We start from the raw sequence: 27042 nt of genomic DNA, 5'->3' as shown, positions 1-27042 counted from the left end.
TTGAGATGTCCTCCCTCTGCTCACTAGGTGTCTGTACACACACCTTCTTTCAGCACATGGTTGCTGCTATCAGAAACGTCTCCATGCATGCCAGCCCTCTCTCTCACCTGACGGATATGGGGTTGCCCTCATTTGAGAGCCACAGTTTAGAGAGCGGGAGCGTCTGTGCAGGGCTGAGGCGGGACTGTTAGGTGACGGAAGCAGGAATCACGTGTGGCTCTGGACGAGTTGCCTGCTGGGTGTCTGCAGCAGTTTCCTCATCCAGGAGGCGGGGTGCTGAGTCACCGTGTCATGAGCTCACGGTGATGCCCACGAGACAGAATATGCAGGAAGGAGCTACTGTTAGTTGTATACGGTTGTTTTTGTCATTGCTAACGTTATCAATAGAATCTTCACCTAATGTATTCTATTCATATGAATTTCTTTTTCCACTCATTATTGATTATATTTTGTTTCCGTTTAGTTTATCGTCGCATCGTAGAATCCGATGTGGGTGATTCTTTCTATATCAGAACCCATTTTGAATATGAGAAGGAATCTCCCTATGGACTCAGTTTTAACAAAGGAGAGGTGTTCCGTGTCGTGGACACTCTGTACAATGGGAAGCTGGGGTCCTGGCTCGCCATTCGGATTGGCAAAAACCATAAAGAGGTGGAACGTGGCATCATCCCAAACAAAAACAGGTATGAGCGCTCCGCTGTGTCTCGCAGAGTGGGTTAGGGAATGAGGAAAAGGTTTCAGCCCCACAGGGAGTCTTCACTGTACTCACCATGTCTAAGACTGACCTAGTTTTATAAACTCCTTTATTTTAATTTAAGCATTAAGGTTTACATTCCATGTGAAGTTCTGCCACAAGTCTTTGTGCATTTTGTTCTGTGTTCTCTTGTGTAGAGCTGAGCAGTTAGCCAGTGTGCAGTATACACTTCCCAAGACAGCAGGGGGAGACCGCGCCGACTTCTGGAGGTTCCGCGGTCTGCGCAGCTCCAAGAGAAACCTGCGCAAGAGCCGAGAAGACCTCTCAGCCCAGCCAGTCCAGACCAAGTTCCCGGCGTATGAGAGGGTGGTTCTTCGAGAAGGTAGTCTATTTCCTGCCAACCAGCCTATATTAATGTCGGTTTGCCTAAGACAAAAAAAGCATAAACTGTGCTTTTTTTCATCTGAATCTTCTCAGCTGGATTCCTGAGGCCTGTAACCATCTTTGGACCAATAGCTGATGTTGCCAGGGAGAAACTGGCAAGAGAGGAGCCAGATATTTACCAGATCGCAAGTAAGTGGTCTTGATGCAGACTTTGAGTGGGGTTGAGGGTGCTTCTTTACTAGTTACCCTCTAAAGGTAGATCTGACCCATTCACCTAATAGAAGTAACACTTTTTGCCGCTGACCCCACGTGTTTAATTGGAGGGAAATCTGAGTGATGGTGCCCTTACTCTGCCAGGTCCCTCTCCCCCAGCCCACAGTCACGTTTAATTCTGACAACATCCCGGGGCAGCTGTCGAATGTTCACCCTGAGCGAGGCAAGCTGGGTGCACTGCCCCCCTCCCTCGTTGGGGCGTCGTGAGGACTACCGGTTAAATCACTCACTCGGCTCTGAACCCAGCTTTCTGGTTCCAGCCCAACTTGATCAGTCATTAAGCAAATAGAGAACTCAAATATCAATGTCAGAAGGTAATAGAAGCATGGTTATGCTGTTGGTTACTGCAGACATTTATAGTGTTTTGGTGTTACGTGTAGATACTGAGGAAGTAGTGCTCTAAATGCCTTACAGGTTTTGCTTGCAGATTCTTTCAGTTTCCTTATTTTAACTACCATGGTAGTTTAAATCCACAGACTTAGTTACGACCCCTTAGGCCTGCTTTAATTTATATGTAAAAACTTTAAAAATGTTTTTTTCTAATTAGAAATACACCATTTTGTATTTGGAAAAAATTAGAAAATTAGTTTTGACATATCTCATCATCACCCTCAATTTTACCTTATTGTATTTTCCTCCACCAAGTGTATATTCCATTTTCCTTCTTAGTGGATAACTCATGTTTTCATTTTATTATCTATTCTATAAAAAATCTGTGATTTGATTAGCCTTTGTTTTTATAGTTTGTTTCAAATTTATATTTTACTAATACAGAGGTTGCATAAATCTGTGCGGTTTGTGTGCTGGGTGTAAACACTCCAGTACATAGCTGTGTGTGTGCGTGTGTGCTGGGTTCATTAGGATTCCTGGAGACGGGTGCGCTCCCTGCTGCTGCTGTAGCGCTCTGACTGCCCCTGTGGTGCCGTGAGCTCCAGGGGCTGGTTTACATGAACAGGGTGTTGCCTTTGTATTTGTATTGTATACATTACTTTTCATTTGCTTGCTGGTGAAGCTGAATGAAGACATGTGTGTCCTGAAACTCAGAAGATGCAGACGAATGATAGTAAAATTTGAGCAATTTAGAAAATGTTCACTTCTGATTCTCCACTCATTTTGTTAGTCTTTTCAGAAGAGATCTTTTTTTGGTTGTGCTTATAGACAGCACTTTGCCTAAAGAAGTTGGTGGTTATAGATACCACCCGTAACCAAGCTTAAGTCTTTTAAATTTAGGAAGAACAAGTGTGAAGACCTACAGAGTTCTGTTTTAAGGACTGATTGTTACTTTAATTGGGTTTATTCCACAATCAGGGTCTTATAAAAGGGGTTCAGATCGCTTAGTTATATACCCTCTTTGAATCAAATGAGAGTCTTTGAATTTAGAAACTGGTAGCATTTTCTCCAGCCAGAATTCCCAGGTGGTCTCCCGTCATTGCCTGTGTCCAGCGGACTGGAAGCTAGCCCTCTGTCTTGTGAGAGCCTCGTCCCCCTTATCCCTCAGCCTGACCTCCGCACTTCTATGTCTCTGCCTCAGAATAGCTGGAACATTTTTGAAAATATGCATCTTAACTCACATCACTTTAAACTTAAATATTTGGACCAAACATATAATTTATAATTTTACTTTGTTGACTTTAATGGAAGCAAGTTCATCAATATTTTTTTAAAGCTGATTTTCAATTGAGAGAATTGCCATTTTGGCAATTTCTCTTGACCAGTAGGATGCTGAAGTTCTGCTTCCTGATTAAAATGTTGTTCATTATGAAGTATTACTTTGATGTTGTGAGCACAGTGCATGCAGTGCGGCTCAGCTGCTGGGTGGGGGCACCCCTGGGATCGTGGGTGAGCACCCACCTGCCTTCTGATGGTATGAAGCACTGATGTCACCAGGCGCTCTCAGCCAGGGAAGCCCTGAGAGGACATGTGGCCTCAGTTCTATCACTGTGGGTTAGGAGGGACACGGGACTGCTGCTGACATCCAGCAAGTGGAGCCCACGGTGTCGTTAGTGCCCAGAAGCCGAGGGCCTGGTCTCACCAGTGGAAATCTGATGTTTTGTTTCTCTCCTGATTTCCTGACTAGAAAGTGAACCTCGGGATGCAGGAACCGACCAGCGCAGCTCTGGCATTATTCGCCTCCACACAATAAAGCAGATAATAGATCAGGTATGTTCCTGAAAGTTGACCTGTTCATTATAAGCTGTGGGATGAGTCTGGCTAAACTGAAAGTAGGAGGTATTTTTTCTCAAGTTGTTACTGGCATACCATGAGAAAATTAAGCCAGACATTGTAACGGTTGGTGTCAGGGACGGTAAGTAGTGCTTGCCTCAGAAGATAAGCTGTCATCACCACAGAAAGGGATCCAGTGTCCTCACACAGGCAGTCTGCGGCTGTCCCAGTGGGACAGTTCAGGTTGCCCTTTGGTGCTCAGATGATAGGAATGTGTGTTAGTCACAGGGTTATTAGGACCATTACAATGTTACACTTATTTTCACTCTCTGCTCGCAAGTATTGGGGCTGTCTTAAAAGTGAGCTGCCAAGAGAGGTGGTGTAAAATACAAAAATGGGAGAGAATAATCTTTCTAAATTTAATGTATTTCCTGCTATATGTGGTTTTAAATATCTTTGTGCAACTCAATTTATAAACATTTTGAGTAAGCAAAAAAAAAAAAAAAAAACCAGCTCATTAAGACTTTCTGCCTTATATTGAGCTAGAAAGTATATAGCATTAACTTGAGAGTACACCTTTTCCTGGCGTGCTCCTGAGACAGTTTGGAGTTAAACATCTGTTCCTGTTGGAACATAGTCTCGGGTAGGACTTCTAAAGGTGATGATTCTCAGTTACCTGTGTCTGCTTTCTCCTTCTGTCTTCAGGACAAACATGCCTTACTGGATGTAACGCCCAATGCAGTAGACCGTCTGAACTATGCCCAGTGGTATCCAATCGTGGTGTTCCTTAACCCGGACTCAAAGCAGGGTGTGAAAACAATGCGAATGAGGTTATGTCCAGAATCTCGGAAAAGCGCCAGGAAGTTATATGAGCGCTCTCATAAACTTCGTAAAAATAATCACCATCTTTTTACAAGTGAGTACGTGAAAGCCCTTCTTTCATCTTACAGTTTCTGTGCAGTAATATGTGGGCAAAAATGTTGTGTTGTTTAAATATTAAAACTCATATAACCTTTGCCTGTTTTGCTTGCTCTTGTGTTAATGGCTGCTATTGATGGAAAGAAATGGTTTGGTGCCAAAACAGACATTTCCAGGGGTGTGTCCTCAGATATCATCTGTCAGAGAACTCAGTGGTGGAGGCTGAGCTCTAAGCAGTGTTGAGTGAATTCTTATTTGGTGGCAATGTTCTAACCAGAGAACAATGCTTTTGTTGTCTGTTTTCAGCTACAATTAACTTAAATTCAATGAATGATGGCTGGTATGGTGCACTGAAAGAAGCAATCCAACAACAACAGAATCAGTTGGTATGGGTTTCTGAGGGAAAGGTAAGAAGTTTCCTATTGTTAACCCATTTGACAACTCACATAAGAGAAGCCTTTGAGACACCGTTTTCTACTTGGATCAACAGATTGGAGGAATCGGGGGCTTCAGTGTCTAGGCCTTCACAATTTGCATGTGGGGTTATGGAATTTGTAGGCGTTCACAATTTGCATGTGGGGTTATGAATTCATTTTGGTAGTAAAGGATTTAGAAGTTTCCTGCCCACTGAGCTGCCATCCGGCAGTTTTCTCTGTCTCAGAATGATGTGGAAGAGCAGGGCTGAGCTCCAACTCTACCCACCTGACCGACAATGAGTGTGAACCTTGCTTCCTTCCTCCTCTGGAAATAAGGGGCTGAGTGGGCTCGGTGAGGGTCCCCAAAGTGCTGTCCTCTGCATGTGAGATCCAGGACTTGTCTGGAGGAAAAGGCAGGGAATGGGCAGGGCCCACTGTCCTTAGACCCAGCCCTGGCGCAGCATGGACACACAGCTGCGTGGTGGGGGCCGGAGGGGCTGCAGTGAGGGGCTTGGCTCTGCTGCTGCTGGAAGCGTGGCCCTGAGCCCCTCCCTGAAGGATTTCTGCATCAGTACCTGTTAACTAACATCCCTGAGACACACTGGAAAAGTCAGGTTACGCAGCCCAGACTTTTGGCTTTGCATTCTGGTGTTCTGTACTACCTTTTGCTGTTGGCCTGTCTGGGCTCCTAGCAGTTCTTAATGGCACAGGATGTTGATTTTGTTGGGAGTTAATACTTTTCTCAGAATACACAGTTAAAGAAGCTTTTGTTATAAATGCGTTTTGCCTTCGGATGAATACATTGTCAGTGTGTTTCCGCTGCTAGGGAAAGTTGAGAATGTCTCTTCTATTTTGTTTCGGTATTTCCTCGTCGGCTCATTTCTGCTGTTTTCCCCTGCATGCTCCCCCTTCCCCTGCCTGGCTGTGGCCCCTGAGGCCAGTGCAGTGCATGCTGCATGCTCAGGACCCCTGCTTCTATCTGGAAGACACCACCTCTGTGAGAAGAGATGTCCTAATGCTGACATCTGGAGGTGGTGTTGGCTGCTTCCACCCATAGTCACGTGTCAGTACCACTCACATGCGATCATGAGACCCCCCTGACCACTGACGTGTCAGCCAGGAACTTGATAGACAGAGGTGGAGCAACTCACTGCAGCACTTCCCACAACATACTTAACTAACTTATTTACTCTGTGGCCTTGGGTGAGTATGATCACTTCCACTCCATACTAACCATTCCAGGACAACACAATTCTGCTAGCAGCCTGTGTCAGCTAGACTGTTAGCAAGAAAGCTATTAGTTTATAAATGCACAAAATATACTTGCCTACCTATCTGAGAGGTTTTTTTATTCCACAAATCTTAGTTTTATTTCTCTGATATTAGTGTGCTTCCTGGATTTTAAAATGAAGGTCTTAACTCCCCAACTATTTTTCTGTGTGAGGAAAATAATAAAAATTAATTAAAATGACCTATATTAATAGGTCTCATAAGTCATTTACTATTAGAATAATAGGTTGATGCTCTAAATCAGAAAAGGTGTTAACAATTTAAATCAAGTTTGACTTATAGTATATTTTTTCCAAATAGGTTCTTAAACTAAGAGATTGTATTTAGTTAAGAGATTATTAAACTAAATAGATTCTTCTCTTCATTTCCACCCTGAACTCCCCTAAGTTAATTACTTCCACCTGGTTTCCAGGAAGAGTTCCTCTCGGCAGTTCTGATGGTCTTACATGTTCCCTACTGAACCAAGAAAAGTCATCCTGGGGCTTTCTTAACAGGAGGCATATGTCATCTCTGGCTCCAAGTGCTTGTTTCTTGCTCCTTCTGCATTTCATACCCTGCAGCAGATCAGAGAGTTCTGAGTTGCTCGTCCCTAGGGCCGTAAGCACTGCCCCGACTGGCCCCTGGGTTATATAGTCTTGCAGGCTCTGCGAGTGGAGATTAGAGTGGAGAGAGCAGGCAGATTTTTGCAGTGAGAGAGACTCCACCCATCATCCCTGGCTTTCCAAACCGCTGATCAGGGACAGGTGGTTTTTCCCATGTGGAAGAGGCATTCAGGATCAGGCTCCTGCAGAGCCAGAATCAAGACTGGGGGAAGTGCCATTCAGGCGGCTCAGGCCTTGTCTGTCAGTCAGTCTGTGCTGGTAGAATTCTGGGTTCCACATCTTGCAGGTCTCGAGCCATACCCCACCTCTGGGTCTTCCAGGGCAGGGGGTGGCTGTTGTGTGTGGTCCAGGCAGTAGCATCACGTCAGTGTGCGCCGACAGCCTGTTGTTCCTGTTCCCTCAGATACTTGTGTGTTCTCTCTCACTGGCTCAGGAGACACTTGGTGGAGCCTGGAGCCGACTCAGCTCTTAATCCTGCGTAGAGCATCATTCCTGCATCTCCCCCCCGCCGCCCCCACTTCCCCTGGACACTGACTGCATCTGTGCAGAGTTATGTTTTAACAGCAGTTCCTAGTGAGCAGCCAGCACTTAGCTGATGCTTTTCCACGTGTTTTATAAAAACTGTAGGGCCAAATACCAACTTTTAATCTTCATATATAGATTTTATATATACATAAGGTCTCTTACTCAGCTTGAACTGTGGCGTTAATCTCCTAGTTAGTCTCATGCGCGATGTTCTGTCAGTCGGTGTGTCTGTTTCTGTGAGCTTGGCCTGGCCATATCCCCCTCTTGACCCTGCTCTGGGCTGACAGGCTAGCGAGTGACTAGGGTCCACGAGCCAGAGGAGGGCCAGGGCTCCTTTGCTGTCTTCTGGGGCTGGGCATCAGGGTCCAGTGTTGTCATGGCCGGCTGGCCGACCTCACTCATCCAAGCCCTTCAGATATCCGAGGGTGCTTTGTGTGTCCGCATGTGTGCTTGTGAAGTCTTCATGACCTTTCCTCAGCAGAAGCCTCTAGACTTAGCTGTGATTTCTCCGAGGACAAGTATCCTTTTCAGTCCCCTTGTGAAATAAAGGCCACCTCTTACAAAACTACTGAATAAAATTTTTAATTTACTTTTATTTGACCCAGGCGGATGGTGCTACAAGTGATGACCTTGATTTGCATGATGATCGTCTGTCCTACCTGTCAGCCCCAGGTAGTGAATACTCAATGTATAGCACGGACAGTAGACACACTTCTGACTATGAAGACACAGATACAGAAGGCGGGGCCTACACTGATCAAGAACTAGATGAGACCCTAAATGATGAGGTGGGGACTCCCCCGGAGTCTGCCATTACCCGGTCCTCTGAGCCTGTCAGAGAGGACTCCTCTGGAATGCATCCTGACCACCAGGCATATCCTCCCTACTCACCACAAGCGCAGCCACAGCCAGGCCATAGAATAGACTCCCCTGGATTTAAAACAGCCTCTCAACAGGTAAGCAGCAGCATCAATGTTCTGCAGGTGGAGGTACTTGATCAAAGTCTAGATGTGGTGACTGACTTAAAGAATGTGGTGTCCTTTCTCACAGGTTAAAATTTAATGTCTAATTTCAACTTAAGAATACCAAGGACTTAATTCTAAACTTTGTGTATTTAGAATCTCACACAGCAGTATACTGAAATTTAAAAATTCAGGACATGAGGTCACAGTTTTTTTACTCAGCACACTTAAAATGTATGTCTATCAACCACTATAAATGGAAGTGGGGAGTTAGCAGTGAACAGAAGCATTATATTTAAAATATTTTAAACACTTCACAGAAAGCAGAAGCCTCATCTCCAGGCCCTTACCTTTCGCCTGAAACAAACCCGGCACCATCAGCCTCTGCTGTTAATCCTCACGTAGACTTAACTAATGTCAGACTGGAGGAGCCGAGCCCAGCTCCCCCCTCCTCTGACTCACCACACGCCGACTCTTTACGAGCTCCAGGCACTGAGGCCGCTCACGTGCAGCTCAAAGGTCCAGAGCCGTCCCTGTCGTCGCATGTGGGCCCAGCAAAGGTACCTGTGCTGCGGGGGCTGCCCTCACCCGCCGCTCCCCGTCAGCCTGCCACATGAGCACGTCTGCTTTCCCTCAAGTGTCCTCTGCTTTTACTGTGGGCTCAACACCATGTTCTCAAATCACTACAAGTCATCTGGTTCTGCAGTCTGCATGGCTTCCAGTGGTGCCTGATTCTTTAAATAGGCCTTTTAATTGGGATTGGTACCTAATACTTCTATAGGTTTTTAATGTTTGGCTTTAGAATCTTCCAAAATTTCTTAATATATCGTTCAGATCCATTGTAAACTGCTTTATGTTTTCTAAACTATCATGTCCATAAATTTTCTTTATGATTTTCATTTTCAGTGTCCAAATCAAGTGGAATCAACAGCTGAATGCATTAATTTTCTACTAAACTTCATTTAGTGTCGTTACGTGCTGAAACATAAAAGTCCCTACTTGCATTATAAATTTTGAGCTTTCACTTAAACTTGCTTTCTCCACTAATCTTTCTGTCCTGGTAATAAAGGGTAGAACATGTCGTTTCTGTCTCTTACTAGACTAGGATTTGAAGCCAGCCTGTGTCCTTACGCATGGCTGTTTATACAGGTGTACAGGAAGGACCCCTACCCTGAGGAGATGATGAGACAGAACCACGTCTTGAAGCAGCCGGCTGCGGTTCACCCTGGGCAGAGGCCAGACAAGGAGCAAGGCCTGAGCTACGAGCCACAGCCTCCGTACACAGAGCGACAGGCTGGCAGGGAGTTGGAGCAGCCTGCATACAGATACGATGCCTCTAGCTACCCGGAGCAGTTTGCTCGGAACTATGACCATCGTCTGCGCTATGACGACCGCCTCCTCACCTATGAGGAGCAGTGGCCCTACTACGACGACAAGCAGCCTTACCAGCCCCGGCCTCTTGATGGTCAGCCTCCCGCGGAGCCAACAGAACGAGGGTATTTCCCCCGTTTTGAGGAGCCAGTGCCCCTGTCCTATGAAGGCCGAGCGCACTACGACCCACTGCCCAGGACCTCCACCTTGCGGCACGAAGAGCCTCCCGCCCCTGCCCCTGGGTACGACGTGCATGGAAGGTACCGGCCTGACGTGCAGCCCTACTCCACTGCTGGCCCCAAGGTGCCCCCTGAGCCCAAGCCGTACTTGGACCAGTACCCTCGGAGTTACGAGCCAGCGCCAGCCCAGGGCTTCCCCTCCAGGGCAGGCCCAGGCCACTACGAGCCTCTTCACAGCACCACGCTCGCTCCACCACTTGGCCCCTCGTCCCAGCACAAGCCCGAAGTCCCGCCCACAGGCACCAAACCCCTGCCTCCACCCCCAGCTCCGGCCGAGGAGGAGGAAGACCCAGCCATGAAGCCACAATCCGTGCTCACCAGAGTGAAGATGTTTGAGAATAAGAGGTCTGCTTCCATGGAGAACAGGAAGGATGAGAGCCATTCCACTAGTTTCAAGGTAAAGAGGTGATCACTGTTTCCCTGCCTTGTGTGCAGAACACATGCAGAGATGAGCATGCAACATGCCTAAGCAACACCTGTTTTCTCTTGATCTCTGCCTAAGGATATGTATCTTCTTTCTCTGCAGCCCCCAGAAGTCACGTCAAAACCGGCAGGTGCTCCTGTCCCAGGTCCCAAAGCCCCTGCTCCGAGTCAGCTCGGTGAACACGACAGAGCAGCACATAGGTGGGTGCTCTGCAGCCTCGTGGATGGGGAACAAGCCCCAGCTGGGGAGGGGCGGGCAGGCAGGGGGTTTGCAGGTCTTCACTTGAAATCTGCCATGTCTCCACTGAAACGGTGGTCCTAGAAAGACAAATAACTTCATTTTATCTTCTGCAGCACATCTTTGTTATCCTTTCCATAAACAAATCTGAAAACAATTTTCTAGCAAATTTCTAACATATGCTAATATACAATTTTAGAGCCCTAACTTCTGAAGGATGTTTTTAGTTTAATAGTGCTGTTGGCTCACAGGCTGTTAGTTCCCTGAGGAGGGACAGAGTCCATGCCCCCTGCAGTGGAACTCTTGAGTCCAAACCACTGCACCCCGGGAAGCCCAAACATAATCTGTTAGTCAGCATGTAGCCTGTGACATGTGCCTGCCGTGGTCAGGAGCGTGGTCAGCACCAGGATGACTGGGCGGAACGAGGCTTCGGGGACCTGCTGTGCACGCTCCTCACTGTGGCTGCCCCTGCTGTTGCTGAGTGATGGGCTGCATCTGAGCAGTTCTCTGGCCTGTTTCATTTGCTTATATATTTATTATAATAAAGAACTACTGTCTAATTTCTTATGATTTTCCTGATGCCTAGTGCTGTCATGCAAATGTAAATTACTACGGTATTTCCTTTAGCTGGGATCATTAGCAGACAAGCTCTTCTGCATGGAGTAAATGTGTAATAACTGAAAGCTTAGCCCTCCCTCTTAGTGTGAAACCTAGTTTATCTGTTTTTGATGCTGAGTTTCTGAATTACCCATCAGGGCCTAAGTAACAATACTTCACTTTGCTCATAGTTGACTTCCTTTGCCGCGTGCTTCCCTCATCATTGTCTAGCTCCTTCCTTACCTGAGGATCTGTTGATCCTGGCATCAAGGTCTTGAATTCTCAGTTGTTGTTCTGACAGTGGGGCACATGCTGGAGCTCCCCACTGCCTGTCTTCCCTTCTGTCTCTGCTTCTAACCAGCTGGTTGTCAAGCTCAGTAGACGGGTTATGTTAGGAGAAGGCTGCTCTCTTGAGTGTGACGTGTGTGCACGTAGGGCCCAAGTTTCGGCCTTGATGGCTGCCCCGCTCAGCTAGGTCACGAGTAGTCAGGGTGCCAGTGGAAGGTCAGAGGTACCTATTCTGTTCTCTCTGTCAAGTTAACATCTCAAAAGTTGTTCCATTTATCATTCATTGTCAGGATCCCTGAACCACAGAGGCCTCACATGAAGCCACCTGAAGACATTGTTCGGGCAAATCACTATGACCCCGAGGAGGATGAGGAGTACTACCGGAAGCAGCTCTCCTACTTCGATCGGAGAAGCTTTGAGGCCAAGCCCCCCACCCACATCCCCACTAGCCACCTCTCCGAGCCCACCAGGCCGGCTCACCCCCAATCTCAGCCACAGTTTGCCACTTACTCTTCCAAGTGAGTCACTTCATTTCAGACGTAAATTTTCAAAGTTAAGATGAAACAAAGGATCACTTGCATCAATCAAGTGCAGTCAGTTACACAAAGTTCAGTGTGTTCTGAAGGGAAATGTTAGCTGTGTCATACCTACTTGATTTCTGTGGGTGGTAAGCAGTTCAGCATGTATGCTATCCAGCCTGGGGTAGCTTTGTTCTTAGACCCTGGCATCATCTGTGTGAGGTTCTTATATTAGAAAAGATGTTAAATGTCAAAGGGTTCTAAGGGTCCAAGTGCTTTGACAAAGGTAAGAGGGTGAGCATTTAAGAGACTGACCTTGAAGTCCCTCCTTCCCACGTGGCACGCTCAGTGCTGCTTCTCGTCATTCTTCTTGGTTTTTTGTTCTTTAAATATAAAAGCAGGCTATTCTAGGGAGTGAAGAGTTGTTTGGTATTTTCCCAAGGCAAGAACAAACTTGCCTGCTATCGTTGTTTCAGCTTGAGGGGACTTGGTGACTTCTGGTCCACTTGTGAACGTGGGGTGCTGTGAAGGGGGCAACACGGGGACTGAGCTCCAAGGTCCTGCCCATCTTCCTGTTCTGAGCTGCACCCTTCTGTTTGCTTGTCTACTGCGCCTCTGGTTGCTTTTCTTTTTTGTGGATTTTGCTGGGTTACAAACTACAAGCTCACCTGTGCCTGTGTGGGTTCCTATATTGTGTGTGTTCTGGTTCTGCCTCTGGTGGAGCCCTGACTGGTGGTGAACTTGGTTCTGAGAATGGAGTGTGATCCCACGCAGGCACAGGTGGGCCCATACCTGAGCAGAACAGACTCACAATAATGAAGACAGATGGAGATGTGTTACAAGGAAGTCATTTACACAGTGTTGGTGAGCAAGTCCTAAGTCAGCAGGAAAGGGCAATTTGGAGCTGTGTCTGAGCTCAGAGAGGCTGTTACGTCCTCTTGAAAAGCTTCCATCTGGATCGTCTCTTTTGGGACACCTGCAGTAGCAGTGTTTGATTCCGTAACTAGGACTATTAACTACCAGGACTGGTTCAGTGTAGCCAAGTTGAGACATTAACATAACATGAGGCAGAAATAGAGCTCTGTTTGTGGCAAACTTAAATTGACTGTTTTCTTTGACTTTGCTCTTGGGCTGGCTTTGCCATCACCTGAATTTCTTGGCTCTTGGACTAGCTCTGACTGCTGGTCCAGGAGCATCCATGTAAGACATTAGTGTGAGCTATGCCGTATGGGCCCCTTGCAGTGCACATGTGGCAGACTTCCTGTCATCCTAAGGGTGTAGTTTTTTGAGCTGACTATGCGACTGGACTGTGACCAGAATCTGACCATTCCAAGTTCTGTGCTACCGTGTGTGCTCGTAAAGCAGGTGCAGCGGGGCTCTGCAGAGCTCAGGTGGCGGCACTGCAATTCTGGGTCCTGTTGTAAAGATGTCTTCTTTGTGAATTTTACGTGTTCCCATATGAACAGTTGGCAATCTGGGAAAAAAAAAAAAGCATACACGGCACAGTTTGATTTAAATGAGTCTTAAAATCAAGTAATGTTTGCCCCTCTAGGAATTGCTAAACAGAGACTGGATCTGGTAAATCAAGGGCAGATTTAAAGACCACAGTGTCCATGTTACTGGACACAGCAGAGTCCTATCCCTTAAACGCTGCTTTTGGGCAGAGTTTGAAGAGCTGTGACAGAAAGTGTGTGGCCCAAGAAGCTGAAACATTTCCTCCCCAGCCCTTAGCAAAAACGCCTGCTAGCCCCTGCCTCATCCTCTAGTGCCCAGCTGGTGCCTTAGATGCAAAAGCAGATGGGAATCTAAGGAGGATTTGAGCCAATAAATGTTTCTCCAAAATACTTAACCAACCATTGCAATTTTTTGTGAACAACCATCTTCAATATTACTAGTATACCCGAAATTTCATCTGCCTTTTGGTTGCCATCTTCTGGATGTCTTATTAATATTCTTACTGTATCTGTATTGTCTTCACATCTCTGGTGCTGATGATGGCTTAACTTAGTTTGTGTATTTTGGTAGAGTACACATACTCGTGGGGAGTAAATTGTGAAATTCTCAATTGAAAGCAAACAACTTGGGGACGCCTAGAAGAACGGGAGCTTCTTTGGTAACGTGCATCCATCTTCAGGTGTTGACTTGTCCTCCTTTTTTCACAGGGGTAAGGCTGCTGAGGCCGAAGCTGTGGACAGGTCATTTGGGGAGAAGCGCTATGACCCGCTGCAGGCGACGCCCCCCCCTCCGCCGCTGCCTGTTCAGTATAGCCAGGGTGCTCAACCCAGCCCCAACACGGCTCTTGGCCTCCACGCACACACCAAGGGGGCGCATGGTGAAGGTAGACGGCTCAGGAGTGGGCAGACGACTGTTGTAGTCAGACTTACAAGGCTAAAGTTAGCCTCGTGCTTTCTAAGTAAAAGTGGGTTTATGTAAGAAAGACACACTTGAAACCTATGGGCTTTGGACAGTGAAAAATAAGGATTTTGTTAAAAGTACATCTTTTTCATGACTGTTGCCTTTTAGTTAGATAGAGTTTATTCTGCCTAACACAGCTCAATTTCTATATGTGGAGTTTACCATTATGTCCAAAAGTAAATGAAGGGTGGTTTGTAAAAATCACGGTGACATCCCTCCTCACACAAGGTCTCTCAGCAGGGCCATCTTGGGGGTGTCCCTGCGTGGCTGCCTGTGTTTTGGCCTCCACATCTGTGATCAGTAAACTGTCTCCCTCACCCATGCCGACCCTCACCCAAGGCACCGCCCCCCCCTCTCCCAGCTCCCCCCACCTGCCCTCCTGCTTCCTTCAGCTTTCTCCTGCATCTCAGAAGTACACCTCTTCTGAGCCTCACGCCATCTTTCCAGCCCGCAGCCCAGACACCCTGGGAGGGCCTGTAGCCCCACCCCCACCGCCTCTGGAGCCTTCACAGGGCACACACAGCTCACGTCCCACTGCTGCAGATGGTGCTGCTCTGTGGTCACAGGAGTCCACTCCCAGGGCTGTGATTTGATGTCACTGTATGCTAGGATTTTCTTTACACGCTGTCACGTCTGCAGACAAAGTTTAACTTTTTACTCTCCAAACCTTAGCCTTTTGTTTTTTTGCCTCTCTGCAATGGCTGCGATGTGCAGTGCAGTGTGAATAGAAGCGATAGTGGCACACCTCTTTTGCTCCAGCTCCCAGTTTGAGAGAGCAGATAGGCAGTATGTGACTTCTCTGCATGCCCGTCCTTCTAGTTTGCTGAAAACATTCTATCAACTGACTTTACGTGCAGTTGTCCTCGGTATCCGCAGGACGCCCCCACTCCGTGTGCACACTGAATGAAATCCATGGAGCAGAAGTCCCTGGTGGGACTGGTGCCGTACAGTGCCCACCCTCCGCTCGGGCTGCACATCCGAGCATACAGAAGGCCAAATGCACTGTAGAGAATCCTATGATGTATTTCCTTTATTCTGTTCTGTGATAAGTTGTATTACTATGCTCACAAGAAATTTTCTTGTCCTTGTCTGGTTTTGGTATCAAAGTTGTGCTGGTCTCCTGAGAGCTGGGACAGGTTTCCTCTTTGTCTCATGTCTGGAAGAGTCAGACACTGATACTAACATAGAATGTAGCTGGTGTTACTTTACACTGCCACCAGGCGCAGACAAGGTTCCTGACTTAATGATGCTTTCACTTCAGTGCAAAAGCAAAACACGCTCAGTAGAAACTGTACTTTACATTTTGATCTTTTCCCAGGTTAGTGAGTAGTACAGTCCCTCGTGATGCTGAGCAGTGGCAGTGAGCAGAGCCCCAGTCAGCTGCCCCACCACAGGGGTGAACAGCTGACACCATTACAGCTGTCCTGCACCCAAACAGCCAGTTTGTTTTTTACTCTCAGGACAGCATTCAGTAAAGCACATGAGATACTCACCATGCTGCTGTAACACTCCCAGGGAAATCAAAGAAGATCTGTACATGCAAACTCTTGTTAGTCCACATCTTTGCCAGGACTTGGCATCACCACACTTTCAATGTTTTACAAATTCAATAGATGTGAAATTGTAATTTTTTGGTTTTGGTTTTTAATTTTCCTAATTAATAGTGATGTTGCTATGATTTACTGGTTTAGTCTCGTTTTCACTTGTATTTTTGCCTGTTCAGTTTTTTGCCTGTTCCTATTGGTTGATTCTTTCTTACGGACATACAGGTTTTTTCCTCCTAATTTTTATCAATTATGCATGTTATAAGTAGCTTCTCCCAATCTGACTTTTCTTTTTTGACTTTAATTATGGTAAGTTTTGTAGTACTGATTTAACATAGACACATTTGTCATTCTGCTTCAGTTTTGTTACGGACACTGGAGTCGGGTTCCTCCGATGCCAGTCTCTGGAGGCACGGCCCCGACTCCAGGTGCATCAGCGCTGTCCCATGTATCACACCATGCTTTCACCTACTCCCTCAGGATCACACATGGCCACCAGGGTCATGTGGTCCTCAGACTGGCAATAAGCCCTGGCACTGCCTCTGAGGCCAGTGGGAGAGACAAGCAGGTGGTGGTGTTGAAGCTTGTTTCAGGAAGGAAAGGCATTTTGGTTTCTATTTTCTGTTGGATGAAAAACTGTTTCAAGGTTTATTCCTAGAGACCAAGTTTAGAATCACGGATACCATAGTCTCTGCAGAACATTACTTGTCGATACTTTGATTGTTCATCCAGGTGGATTTATGCTTGGCCTCTTGTAACATCTTTTCCATCTCACCAACCATTATAGTCAGTAAGAGATGGATTTCTAATTCTGTTTTTATTCATGCCACTGAATATCCTTTTTACTTTTTCTTATGAAGTATAGTTGATTGACTTTAGTTTCAGATGTACAGCATAGTAATTCAGTATTCACAGATTTAATTATTTTCAGAAGTTTTTGAAATACTTCTCTACTGTTTTTTTCAGGTAATGCCATGTCGTTGGATTTTCAGAACTCGTTAGTGTCCAAACCGGACCCACCTCCATCTCAGAATAAGCCAGCAGCTTACAGACCAGCCCCTCGAGAGGATGCTGTCCAGTCTGGCTTCTACCCACAAAAGAGTTTCCCAGAGAAAGCCCCAGCTAATGGGGTCGAGCAGACGCAGAAAACCGTCACGCCAGCATACAATCGATTCACACCAAAACCATACACAAGCTCTGCACGGCCATTTGAACGCAAGTTTGAAAGCCCTAAATTCAACCACAATCTCTTGCCGAATGAAACCGCACACAAACCTGACCTGTCCTCCAAAGCCCCCGCTTCTCCGAAAACCCTCCTGAAGTCTGCACAGCCTCCTGAGTTTGACAGTGGCGTGGAGACGCTCTCTGTCCACACTGACAACAAGCTGAAATACCAAGTAAACAGTGTTAGCATGGGGCCGAGAGCAGTGCCCGTGAGGTAAGAGTCTTGTCTTTGCCCAGCCTGGTGATCGGCCTCATGTGAGTCAGGTGTAGTTGGGGTACTTGCCTGATGATCTCAGCTCAGACTTGAAGGTGAGTGGTGCCATGCCAAACGCTGGAACCACTGCCATAGCAGGGATTCTGCAGAGATGATGCTAGTGCCGTCCTGAAGCTACTGCTCATGTGGCTCAGCTGTCCTCACTCACTGTCCCTGCTGTGTAAGAACCAGGTTGAGGGACACTGCAGCTCATTCAGCATGACACAGCCCCGGTCTGACCTCTGACCTCCAGCTGGGGAGGCACATCTGGAGAGTGTCTCAAAAGAGTTTATTTCCTCACCAACTGTTCGTTTTCAGCGAGGGTAAAAAGAAACGCTTTCTTAACAGGTGTGGTCAGATGGTGAGCAGATGAGAAGAAGCCAGCCTGCCTGGGGCCGGCTCCCTGGACCCCTCCTTTGTCTGCACCATGACAGCCTCCCTCAGCCGCTGATACAGAGGGACAGTCAGGTCCACCTGCAGGCTGCCCCTGGAGCAGAGGGACAGTCAGGGTCCCGAAGGAGCAGGCCCACCCCTGCCTCTGGCCGCTCAGGAGTGAGGCTGCAGGCCCTCACGCTTAGCTTCATTTTGTCCAGAAGCTATCTTGCTGCTCACCTTTAGTCCTGGCTCAGAACTTAACTCTGGGAGATCCCAAAAGCCCGCACTTTTGAAGGAGAATTGGTACCGCATCCTCTCCACCTTGTGTGACCATGCAAACAGGCTGGCCCCTCTCCACATGTGTCTGCCTGCACCAGGGTCTTCATGACTTCATGGAGCTGGATGTCTGTGCTCTGGGTGGGAAGGGAAATATGTGCACACCGGAAATCCTCAGTGGAGAGAGAGGAGGCATAGTGAGTGTATATGCTATCATGTCTAAGATGCCACTGTTGCCTTACTTATCACTAAGAAGGAAAAAATAAGCTATCAAATCATGATGTGCCATCAATTTTAAAACATGTTTCATGGATATAAGATGTTGGGTGAGCAGTGTATCAGGCTTTGCGTGTTCTGGTTGCAAAACTTGTCCCAGAAGTACATGCTTAGTTATTCCAGTGAGTAGGATCTGTCACTGAAACTTTACTTACTAAAATACCTTAATGATGTGGAGAAATACACTCGATTAACAGCCGTGGGAGCTTCTGTGTGTCACTAGCAGTGTTCTTCATTGGCTGTTTCTGAACTCAGTCCCTCAGCCGTGGAGGAAGATGAAGACGAAGACGGTCACACAGTGGTGGCTACTGCCCGCGGCGTGTTTAACAGCAATGGTGGGGTGCTGAGCTCCATTGAGACCGGTGTCAGCATCATCATCCCCCAGGGAGCCATTCCCGAGGGGGTGGAACAGGAGATCTACTTCAAGGTCTGCCGCGACAACAGCATCCTGCCGCCTTTGGACAAAGAGAAGGGTGGGTGCGCACCTCAAGCAGCCTGCATGCTCTTGGAGGCATATCAGGCCACGAGACAGGATACTTGGGCTGCCCTCAGGTTCTTTCTGCTGGGGAGGGGCCTGCCAGCCAGTCCTGGCTGCCCTCCCCCAGATTCATCTGTGAGTCCTCACCCTTGGCAGCTCTAGAGATGGATTAGGTAATAGGTAACACCCACTCCAAAGGCCTCACTTGGAGCAGCCGCCTGCTGGTGCGGGTAAGGCTGTTGGATCAGCCCTCATCACCCCCAGACCCCGCACAGGGAGGATGCATCCCCACTGGCTGCCGCAGCTCGTGCCTCTGAGCTGTTCAGGAACCTGGGAATGCTCTTTATGTCACAGTCTTCCTGGGTCAGTCAGGATGACACAATAATGAACCATGTTACAACTTCTTTTAGATTTTAGAATATTTTAGCAATGTTTGCTTGTTTCCTTAAATAGGTCGTGTTCACTCACTTAACTCTGTAGCAAATACAACATTAAAAACATAAGGTACAAGTGACCTGTGTAAAACATTTACGTGTGTCTCATACCATCAGGACCCTGTGGCCACCAGCAGTGTGCTGCTCTTCAGCACTTGACACGTGGCTGCTTTAAAACTGAGATGGGCTAGACATTCCGGAGATGTAGTAAATTGCTCACTTTTTGAAATAATGTTTTGGGTATATTAGGTTTTATAAAATACTAAAATTGACATCACCTGTTTCTTTTTACTTTGTAACATGGCTACTGGGAAATGTTAAATTATGTCTGGAGTCTGTGGTTTCTCTTGGTCAGCGCCACTCAGAGAACTGACCCCCTTTTGGCCCTAAGGCCTGTGGTTAGAAGCGTGAGAAGAACTGTGTCCAGAAGGAGGCAGCTGTCTAACCTCTTTTCCCTGCTCTCCCCTCCCCCAGGTGAGACCCTGCTGAGTCCCCTAGTGATGTGTGGGCCCCATGGCCTCAAGTTCCTGAAGCCCGTGGAGCTGCGCCTACCACACTGTGCGTCCATGACTCCTGACGGTTGGTCTTTTGCTCTAAAATCATCCGACTCCTCGTCGGGTACGCTGTCTTCTCTCTGTCCTTTGGGGCTTTGGGTGCTGTCATTGATTGAGCCTGGGCTGATGGCGCTACCCACGCTGATCGTGAGCCAATTGCCCTCCATTCCTCTGGCCTTGTAGGCATCACCGGTGTTGTGGAGTTCCCTTGTGACACATCTGTCGTAAATGAGAAGGGCAAGGTGGGGAAGCCTCTGCCTTTTAACATGGATGATTTGGCCAAAAGTGGACAGTTTCATGGTGGTCAACAAAATTATCTGTCAAAATTTCTAAGATGTGGTAGGAGAATTGATACTGTCCTGCATACATAGGGATTTTCATCTTCTTACAAAAGGACTTGATTTATGTAATAACTTGTTTCTGGTTACTATTCTTTAATTTCTCAATGTACAAAGTGTATATATTACTTTGTAGAGAGTGTGTGTGTATACACATACACTAGAGAAACCTGAAAGATAAAAGACCTACTGTGATCATACTTGGCCATGGTTTTTCCATGTAAAACCCTAAATACTTCTGTAATACACTATTTTAAAATGGCTTTTTGCTGTCCATATCATGAATTTCAAGGCTTCCATTGCATTTTCACATTTCTCACTTCCTTGGGTGACTACATGAGTTAGAACTTTCTATATTTTTGGTATAGATCACTTTAGAATTTAAAAGTCCTTCTGAATTTTTGATAAATCAGATGATCCAATTATGCACTTTTATTTTGGAACAGTATGAGTAAAAGTTTTATGGTGTAAAGAGCATATTTTAATACTACCTAACATAAAATACTACATATATTCACAAGTTCCCCATTTTCTAGGGAAAGTTAATTTTTACATAGTAAATATTAAAACTGTTTCTTCAGGGCCTCCACTGAGAACATTGCATTAGCCTAGTTTGAAGTAGTGAATTGACATTAATAATAAAATTACACTTAAAATGTATATCCTGCAAGTCAGGTCGTAGTATGGGCTGTGACCGTCCTTGAATCCAAAACAGGTTGAGAGCCCTAACTGTAAGTGAAAATCAGTATGCTTCAAATAGTTTGCCTTGTGCCATAAAACACATCGTATTTTTAGATTGAAACTTTTTCCTGTGTTAAATTTGAGTACTTAACACCTGGAAGAGAAATGTGCTTCTTTGTAATTCTGTATGACTTTCGAATGCTTTTGCTGCTATAAATTTCTTTTTTAAAAGCTCAAGGGTAGATTTCAGTAGTTACTGACTTAATCCAAGAAAAACGAGCGTATTGAAAAGAATTTTTGAACCTAAAGATAGTTACGACAACTCTGAGGAAAACCTTATCTCAGTGTCTGAACAATTTGTTGTCTGCAGTATTACATAAACCTACATGTATCTTTGAATTGAACCCCTCTGAACTCATGGGATCCATGACATTGCTGAGGTAATGGACAGCCTACTGTCTGAAGGTTCTATCGGGTGTTTGAGAGTCTCCCGGCTTCTAGATGCCAGCTGGGACCCCAAAATCGCCTCTAGACACCATTCTCTGGGGGTACAACTGCAACTTTTTGACAGTGACTTACTGTAGGCTTCCCTGGTGGTTTAGACTAAAGAATCTGCCTGCAATGTGTAAGAGACACAGGTTTGATCCCTACATCAGGAGATCCCCTGGAGAAGGGGATGGCAACCCACTCCAGTATTTTTGCCTGGAGAATCCCATAGACAGTGGGCTACAGTCCATGGGGTCACAAAGAGTTGGACACAACTTGAGTGATTAACACCAACACTACCATGGACACAGGAGACAACAGGCCATCCCAAGTCGTCTTCATGCCGAGTCCACTGCCAGGGCTGCTTAGCTGCAACTGTGAATGTCAAGTCAGCGGGTTAAGGGCCCAGGCCTGGCTTCAGGCTCACACAGCTCACTGACTTGGAAGCTTCATGATGGTTTTTCTGTACAGCCAGAGCAGGCTGAGAAACTCTGGCCCAATCTCACTTTTTAAATTTTGGGTAGAGGGAAAGAGGGTCTTTTGGTGGGGTGTGTGGAGGGGGGTCCCTGTGGGATCTAGTTCTCTGACCAGGGATGGAATCCATACTTCCTGCAGTAGGAGCAGAGTCTCAACCACTTGGACCACCCCAGAATTCCCAGGGAAGAGAGTCTTTAAGAACCAAATTCTGTAGAATGTTGAGGGTTTCATTTGGTGTGCCAAGTGTGAGAAATGTAATACTGATCATACAATTAATCCAGACTTTTGAAAGTAAAAGAGTATTTTTAATGAGTGTTTGGACTTGGGCAAACTGGAACTGTCCCAGGCATATAATCACCCTGACTTGTATTTATTTTTTAAAAGGCATGGACTTAAAAACAAAAGAAATCTGCAACAGCTTTTGGGTCATTCAATTCCAGTGGGTCTGTGATGAAATAAAAAGCACTAAGAGCTTTGGTGCAAGTGCAGTATGCTAAAGGAATAGAGGAAAATTGTGTCTAAGTGTTTTATTTGCCCCATGATTGCAAGCAGTTTAAGAACCAGAAATGATGTGGACTTTTTTTCTCTTGTAGGTGATCCTAAAACCTGGCAAAACAAGTGTCTTCCTGGAGATCCAAATTATCTTGTTGGAGCAAACTGTGTTTCTGTCCTGATCGACCACTTTTAATCCTTAAAATATATGAACTTGATTAAATAATGTGAAACTGGGTTAAACTTACTAAATCTAAAATGGAACCACTCTATCAAGTAGTACCTTTTCCTGGAGTTGATCCTGCAGTGTGTTAGTTTTACGCGCTGTGTTTGGGTGGGGGAGGCTGAGTGTGCAACCCCTGGGAACATGCTGCCCACTGCCCATTTGGGGCTGGTGTGGGCTGGAGGCTTAGAGATGCTTTGTAATGACTTTTGTACTTTTATATGGTCACTTACTTAAAATTGATTTCCGTTAAAATACCAGCCAGTGAACGGGGTGCATTTGAGTTCTAGTCTTTCCAAAGTACACTGTTTCAGACTTTCTTATGGCCCTGGCCTGCACACACATTTATTTTATTATGCATGAAATAATATGCACACATTTTTAAAATGCACCTCGAATATATAACCAGTGTAGTGGATTTAACAGAAATGTACAGCAAGGGGACTTTGTGGTGTGTTGGGGGGGAGGTGCGGGTCAAGTGAAGACAATGACTTACTGTATACGAAAACTCACTTTTCTTAGGGAAGGACACCAAAGCATGAGACTGGTTCCGTGGCCTCTTCTGGATCTATAAATTAACCATATCACCACAGACATACTGACCAGCAGGAATGCCTTACCCTCATGTTTTTGTTAGATCATTCTGTCTGTGTATCACTAAGTTTTATGGCTTTGTGCGCATCTAGATACTGTATCATGAAAAAGATGGAGTAAATTGTGGATTTGGTGGTTTCAGAAATGTGTGATCACCCAGAAGAAAATAATGGTGTGATTTTGGGTGGTGTTTTTTTTTCCGGCAAGAGGCAGTGGTTGTTTTTCTTTTGGCAATGCATTTGATAAATTTTGATGTTTTAAGGATGCTTGTACATAAAGCGTGCATACCACTTTGTTCTTGGTTTGTAAATTAACTTTTATAAACTTTACCTTTTTTATACATAAACAAAACCAAGTTTCTTAAGGCTACCTTTGTATTCTCTCCTGTACCTCTTGAGCCTTGAACTTTGACTTCTGCAGCAATAAAGCAGCATTTCTATGACACACACAAGGTCATTTTTTTTAAGAAAAAAGAATGCACAGAGTTGTTACATTTTTAAGTGCTGCATTCAGAAGACACAGTTACTCAGAATTCTCTAGTTTGAATAAATTCTTGCAAAGTATCCCTACTGTAATTTGTGATACGATGCTGTGCCCTAAAGTGTATTTTTTTACTAATAGACAATTTATTATGGCACATCAGCACAATTTCTGTTTAGATAATACACTACATTCTGTTAATCATTAGGTGTGACTGGATTTCTTTTACAGTTATTAAAAACTCAAATTTCTAAATCTGCAGAATAAAACTTTTTAAAATAAGGTGCTTGTTTGTCTGTTTGCCCACTGTTTCTAGTGTCCTGCAACTTCACAACCTAATATAAAATCCTGCAGACCACCGTCACCACCTGCTGCCCTGTTGGGCCTTGTTTGGGTGGGAGTGGGGGGGGGGGGAATTCCCTGTAGCCTGGCAGAGGACAGGCCATCTTAACCCATGTAGACTTATGGGCACAGTGGTAAGTTTATTCATATTCCTGAGGGCCAACCAAAAACATAACATGGACATTTTCTGATGTTGCTATATTTTGGGGGAGATAAAGTAAATTAAGGTACAGTCTGCATCCATAATTGCTTTTGTGCCAGTACCATACTGTCTTGGTTACTATAGCTTTGTCGTACATTATCAAGTCGGGAGCCTGATTCCTTCAGCTCTCATTTTCCTTCTCAAGATTGCTTTGGCTATTTGGGGTCTTTTGTGTTTCCATACAAATTGTAAAATTTTCTGTTCTCGTTCTGTGAAAAGTGCCATTCGTAATTTGATAGGAAGAGCACTGACTCTGTAGATTGCTTTGGGTGGTGTACCCGTTTGTCTTTGACTTCTTTCATCAGTATCTTACAAGTTTTCTGCATACAGGTCTTTTGCCTCCTTTTTTCAGTTGCTCAGTGGTATCTGACCCCATGTAGATTTATTCCTGGGTATTTTGTTCTTTTTGTTGCAGTGGTAAATTAGATGTTTTCCTTAATTTCTCCTCCTTTTCTTCTGTTTGTATATAGGAATGGTGCTGGTACAAAAGCAAACACACACACACCGAACAGTGCAGAAAGCCCAGAGATAAACCCTGCACCTATAGTCAGCTATGTGTGATACCTCCTACAATAATGAAAACAACAAGTGGGACCTAATGAAACTCAGCTTTTGCACAGCCAAAGGAAACTATAAACAAGGTGAAAAGACAACCCTCAGAATGGGAGAAAATAATAGCAAATCAAATAAATGACAGGATTAATCTCCAAAATACACAAAGCAGCTCATGCAGCTCAATATCAGAAAAATAACCCAATCAAGAAGTGGGCAAAAGACCTAAACAAAGAAGACATACAGATGGCGAATAAACAATGAATACTGAGCATCTTCTCATGTATTCAGTGCACATCAAAACTAGTGAAGTATATCACCTCACACCAGTCAGAACGGCCATCATCAGAAAACCTACAAACAAATGCTGGAGAGAATGTGCAGAAAAGAGAGCCCTCTTGCAGCCTTCGTGGGAATGCAAACTGATAACAGCCACTGTGGAGATTCCTTAAAAAAACTAGGGATAAAACTACCATATGGACAGCACAATCCCACTACTGGGCATCTACCCCTGAGAAAAACCATAACTGAAAAAGTCACATGTGCCCCAGTGTTCACTGCAGCACTATTTAAAATAGCCAGGACATGGAAGCAACCTGGATGTCCATCAACAAATGAACACATAAAGAGATTGTGGTACATACATGTATTATGGAATATTACTCAGTTCTAAAAAAGAATGAAGTTGGGTTATTTGTAGAGATGTGGACAGATCTAGAGTCTCATACAGAGTGAAGTAAGAGAAAAATAATGCTTATATGTGCAATTTGTAAAAATTGGTTCTGATGAACCTATTTGAGGGAACAGAATGGACATGTGGACATGGTGGAAGGGGAAGGTGGGACAAGTTGGGAGATGAGGATTGACACATATACACTACCACGTGTGAAACAGCTAGCTAGTGGGGATGCTCTATAGCACTGGGAGCTCAGCTTGGTGCTCTGATGGCCTAGAGCAGGTGGGTTAGAGGGAAGTCCAAGAGGAAGGGGATGTATGTATACATAGAGCTAATCCACTCGACTGTACAGCAGAAACTAGCAAAATATTCTAAAGCAATTATATTCTAACACAAAAGAACACCACCACCAAAAAAAAAAAAAAATGACAGTATAAAAGATCTCTGGGACAACATTAAGCAAAGCAACATTCATATTACAGGGGTTCAGGAAGAAGAGAGAGAAAGAGCCTGAGAAAATACATGAAGAGATGCTAACTGAAAACTTCCCTAACATGGAAAAAGAAATACTCAAGTCCAGGTAGTTCAGAGTCCCATACTGAATAAATCCAAGGAGGAACATGCCATAACACATTGCTGGGAGCCAGCGTGAGGAACTCCACCTGTGGCAAAGGTCATGAGGAAGGAGGCTCGGCATACGCAAAGGTGGGATCGAGCCTCAGGAGTCCCCGTGGAAATTCTCGAGCATCTACCCCCAAAACCAGAGTCTGCCTACTTTACTGCTTTGTGCTCTCACCCACACCTCTGACTTTACGGGGGGGCTGTCCCCCACCACCTCTCTCTGAAAAAGAGTTAAATTATAACTCCAGTTGATAAAGTTCCTGGGCGTGATAAGAGTGTTTCAACCTACAAACTCCTCTGAAGGTTATTCTGGCCACGTGATTGTTCACAGCCTCCCAACTGTGAGAGGCATGAGATGTTCTAAACTGTCTAAATACAGATTCCTTTGAGCAGTTAAAAGATGGATTAGAAATTGTATTGGTGAAGGGTTTTTCACTTGTTGGGCCAATGGTTGCTGCTAAGTTTCCGTATCCCTTACCTACTGTGTCCCTAGCAGTGTATTGATTAATATAATTGGTGTACAGGAATGTAAATAGTAGCTTTAATGTTTGCAACCTTGGACCCTTGAGTTAATTCTTTGCTTGTTATAGCCCACCACACCTTTGCCCTATAGGAATGCAACTTTAATGCTTTTGGAGGGTGGCGCCTGACTTTAGAATAATCACCTTTAGAGAAAAATAAGTTTTCTGAAGAAAGGATCTTAAAATGTTAACAGGCCTCTTGGCCAGAAGATGATGTAATTCACCTAAACTTTTGCATGTAAGTTTGCAGGAAGAAAGCCTGGCTTACTGCGGACTCTACCCCTTCCCCCATTATCCTCTACACACAACCTAAGGTATAAAAACTACTTTGGAAAATAAAGTGCGGGCCTTGTTCACCGAAACTTGGTTTCCCCATGTTGTTCTTTCTCTCACCTTCCGGCTGAATTCCCATCTTGAGTGTGGAGGCTCATCAAGCCTACTAATTATGCCTGGGCTTCTAAGATCTGACTGGGGAGGCCTTAGTGTCTCCTCTCCTTCGGGAGAACGGGAGGACGCCTGCAGCCTACGTAGGTGACGTAAATTCCTTATTTTGGAATTTTATTAGCTTTCCACATAAACCAAGTTATCAGCCTCTTTTCTCCACTGAATTTTCTCACTGAGCTATCC

General features: G+C 45.4%; 1 protein-coding gene across 8 annotated transcripts in view; it reads left to right on the top strand.

The window, feature by feature from the left end:
* Positions 1 to 23783, top strand: part of TJP1 (tight junction protein 1) — a 259219-nt gene extending 235436 nt beyond the window's left edge. For 3 of the 8 annotated variants that reach the window (XM_070358464.1, XM_070358470.1, XM_070358469.1), the window contains 16 exons: positions 464 to 683; positions 892 to 1076; positions 1172 to 1267; positions 3429 to 3511; positions 4220 to 4430; positions 4739 to 4839; positions 7871 to 8221; positions 8548 to 8787; positions 9377 to 10234; positions 10364 to 10461; positions 11674 to 11901; positions 14064 to 14239; positions 16827 to 17298; positions 18520 to 18737; positions 19651 to 19794; positions 22306 to 23783. In XM_070358464.1, coding sequence (XP_070214565.1) covers positions 464 to 683; positions 892 to 1076; positions 1172 to 1267; positions 3429 to 3511; positions 4220 to 4430; positions 4739 to 4839; positions 7871 to 8221; positions 8548 to 8787; positions 9377 to 10234; positions 10364 to 10461; positions 11674 to 11901; positions 14064 to 14239; positions 16827 to 17298; positions 18520 to 18737; positions 19651 to 19794; positions 22306 to 22400 — 3776 coding nt within the window. In that variant the 3' untranslated portion in view covers positions 22401 to 23783. The remainder of the gene's footprint in view (positions 1 to 463; positions 684 to 891; positions 1077 to 1171; positions 1268 to 3428; positions 3512 to 4219; positions 4431 to 4738; positions 4840 to 7870; positions 8222 to 8547; positions 8788 to 9376; positions 10235 to 10363; positions 10462 to 11673; positions 11902 to 14063; positions 14240 to 16826; positions 17299 to 18519; positions 18738 to 19650; positions 19795 to 22305) is intronic. The other 5 variants (XM_070358466.1, XM_070358465.1, XM_070358471.1 and 2 more) reach the window with 5 other exon arrangements.
* Positions 23784 to 27042: the final 3259 nt, after the last annotated feature.

The sequence above is a fragment of the Bos mutus genome, chromosome 21, assembly GCF_027580195.1.
Source record: "Bos mutus isolate GX-2022 chromosome 21, NWIPB_WYAK_1.1, whole genome shotgun sequence".
In the NCBI taxonomy this organism is placed as follows: Eukaryota; Metazoa; Chordata; class Mammalia; order Artiodactyla; family Bovidae; genus Bos; species Bos mutus.
This window is presented reverse-complemented; position numbering and strand designations above follow the sequence as displayed.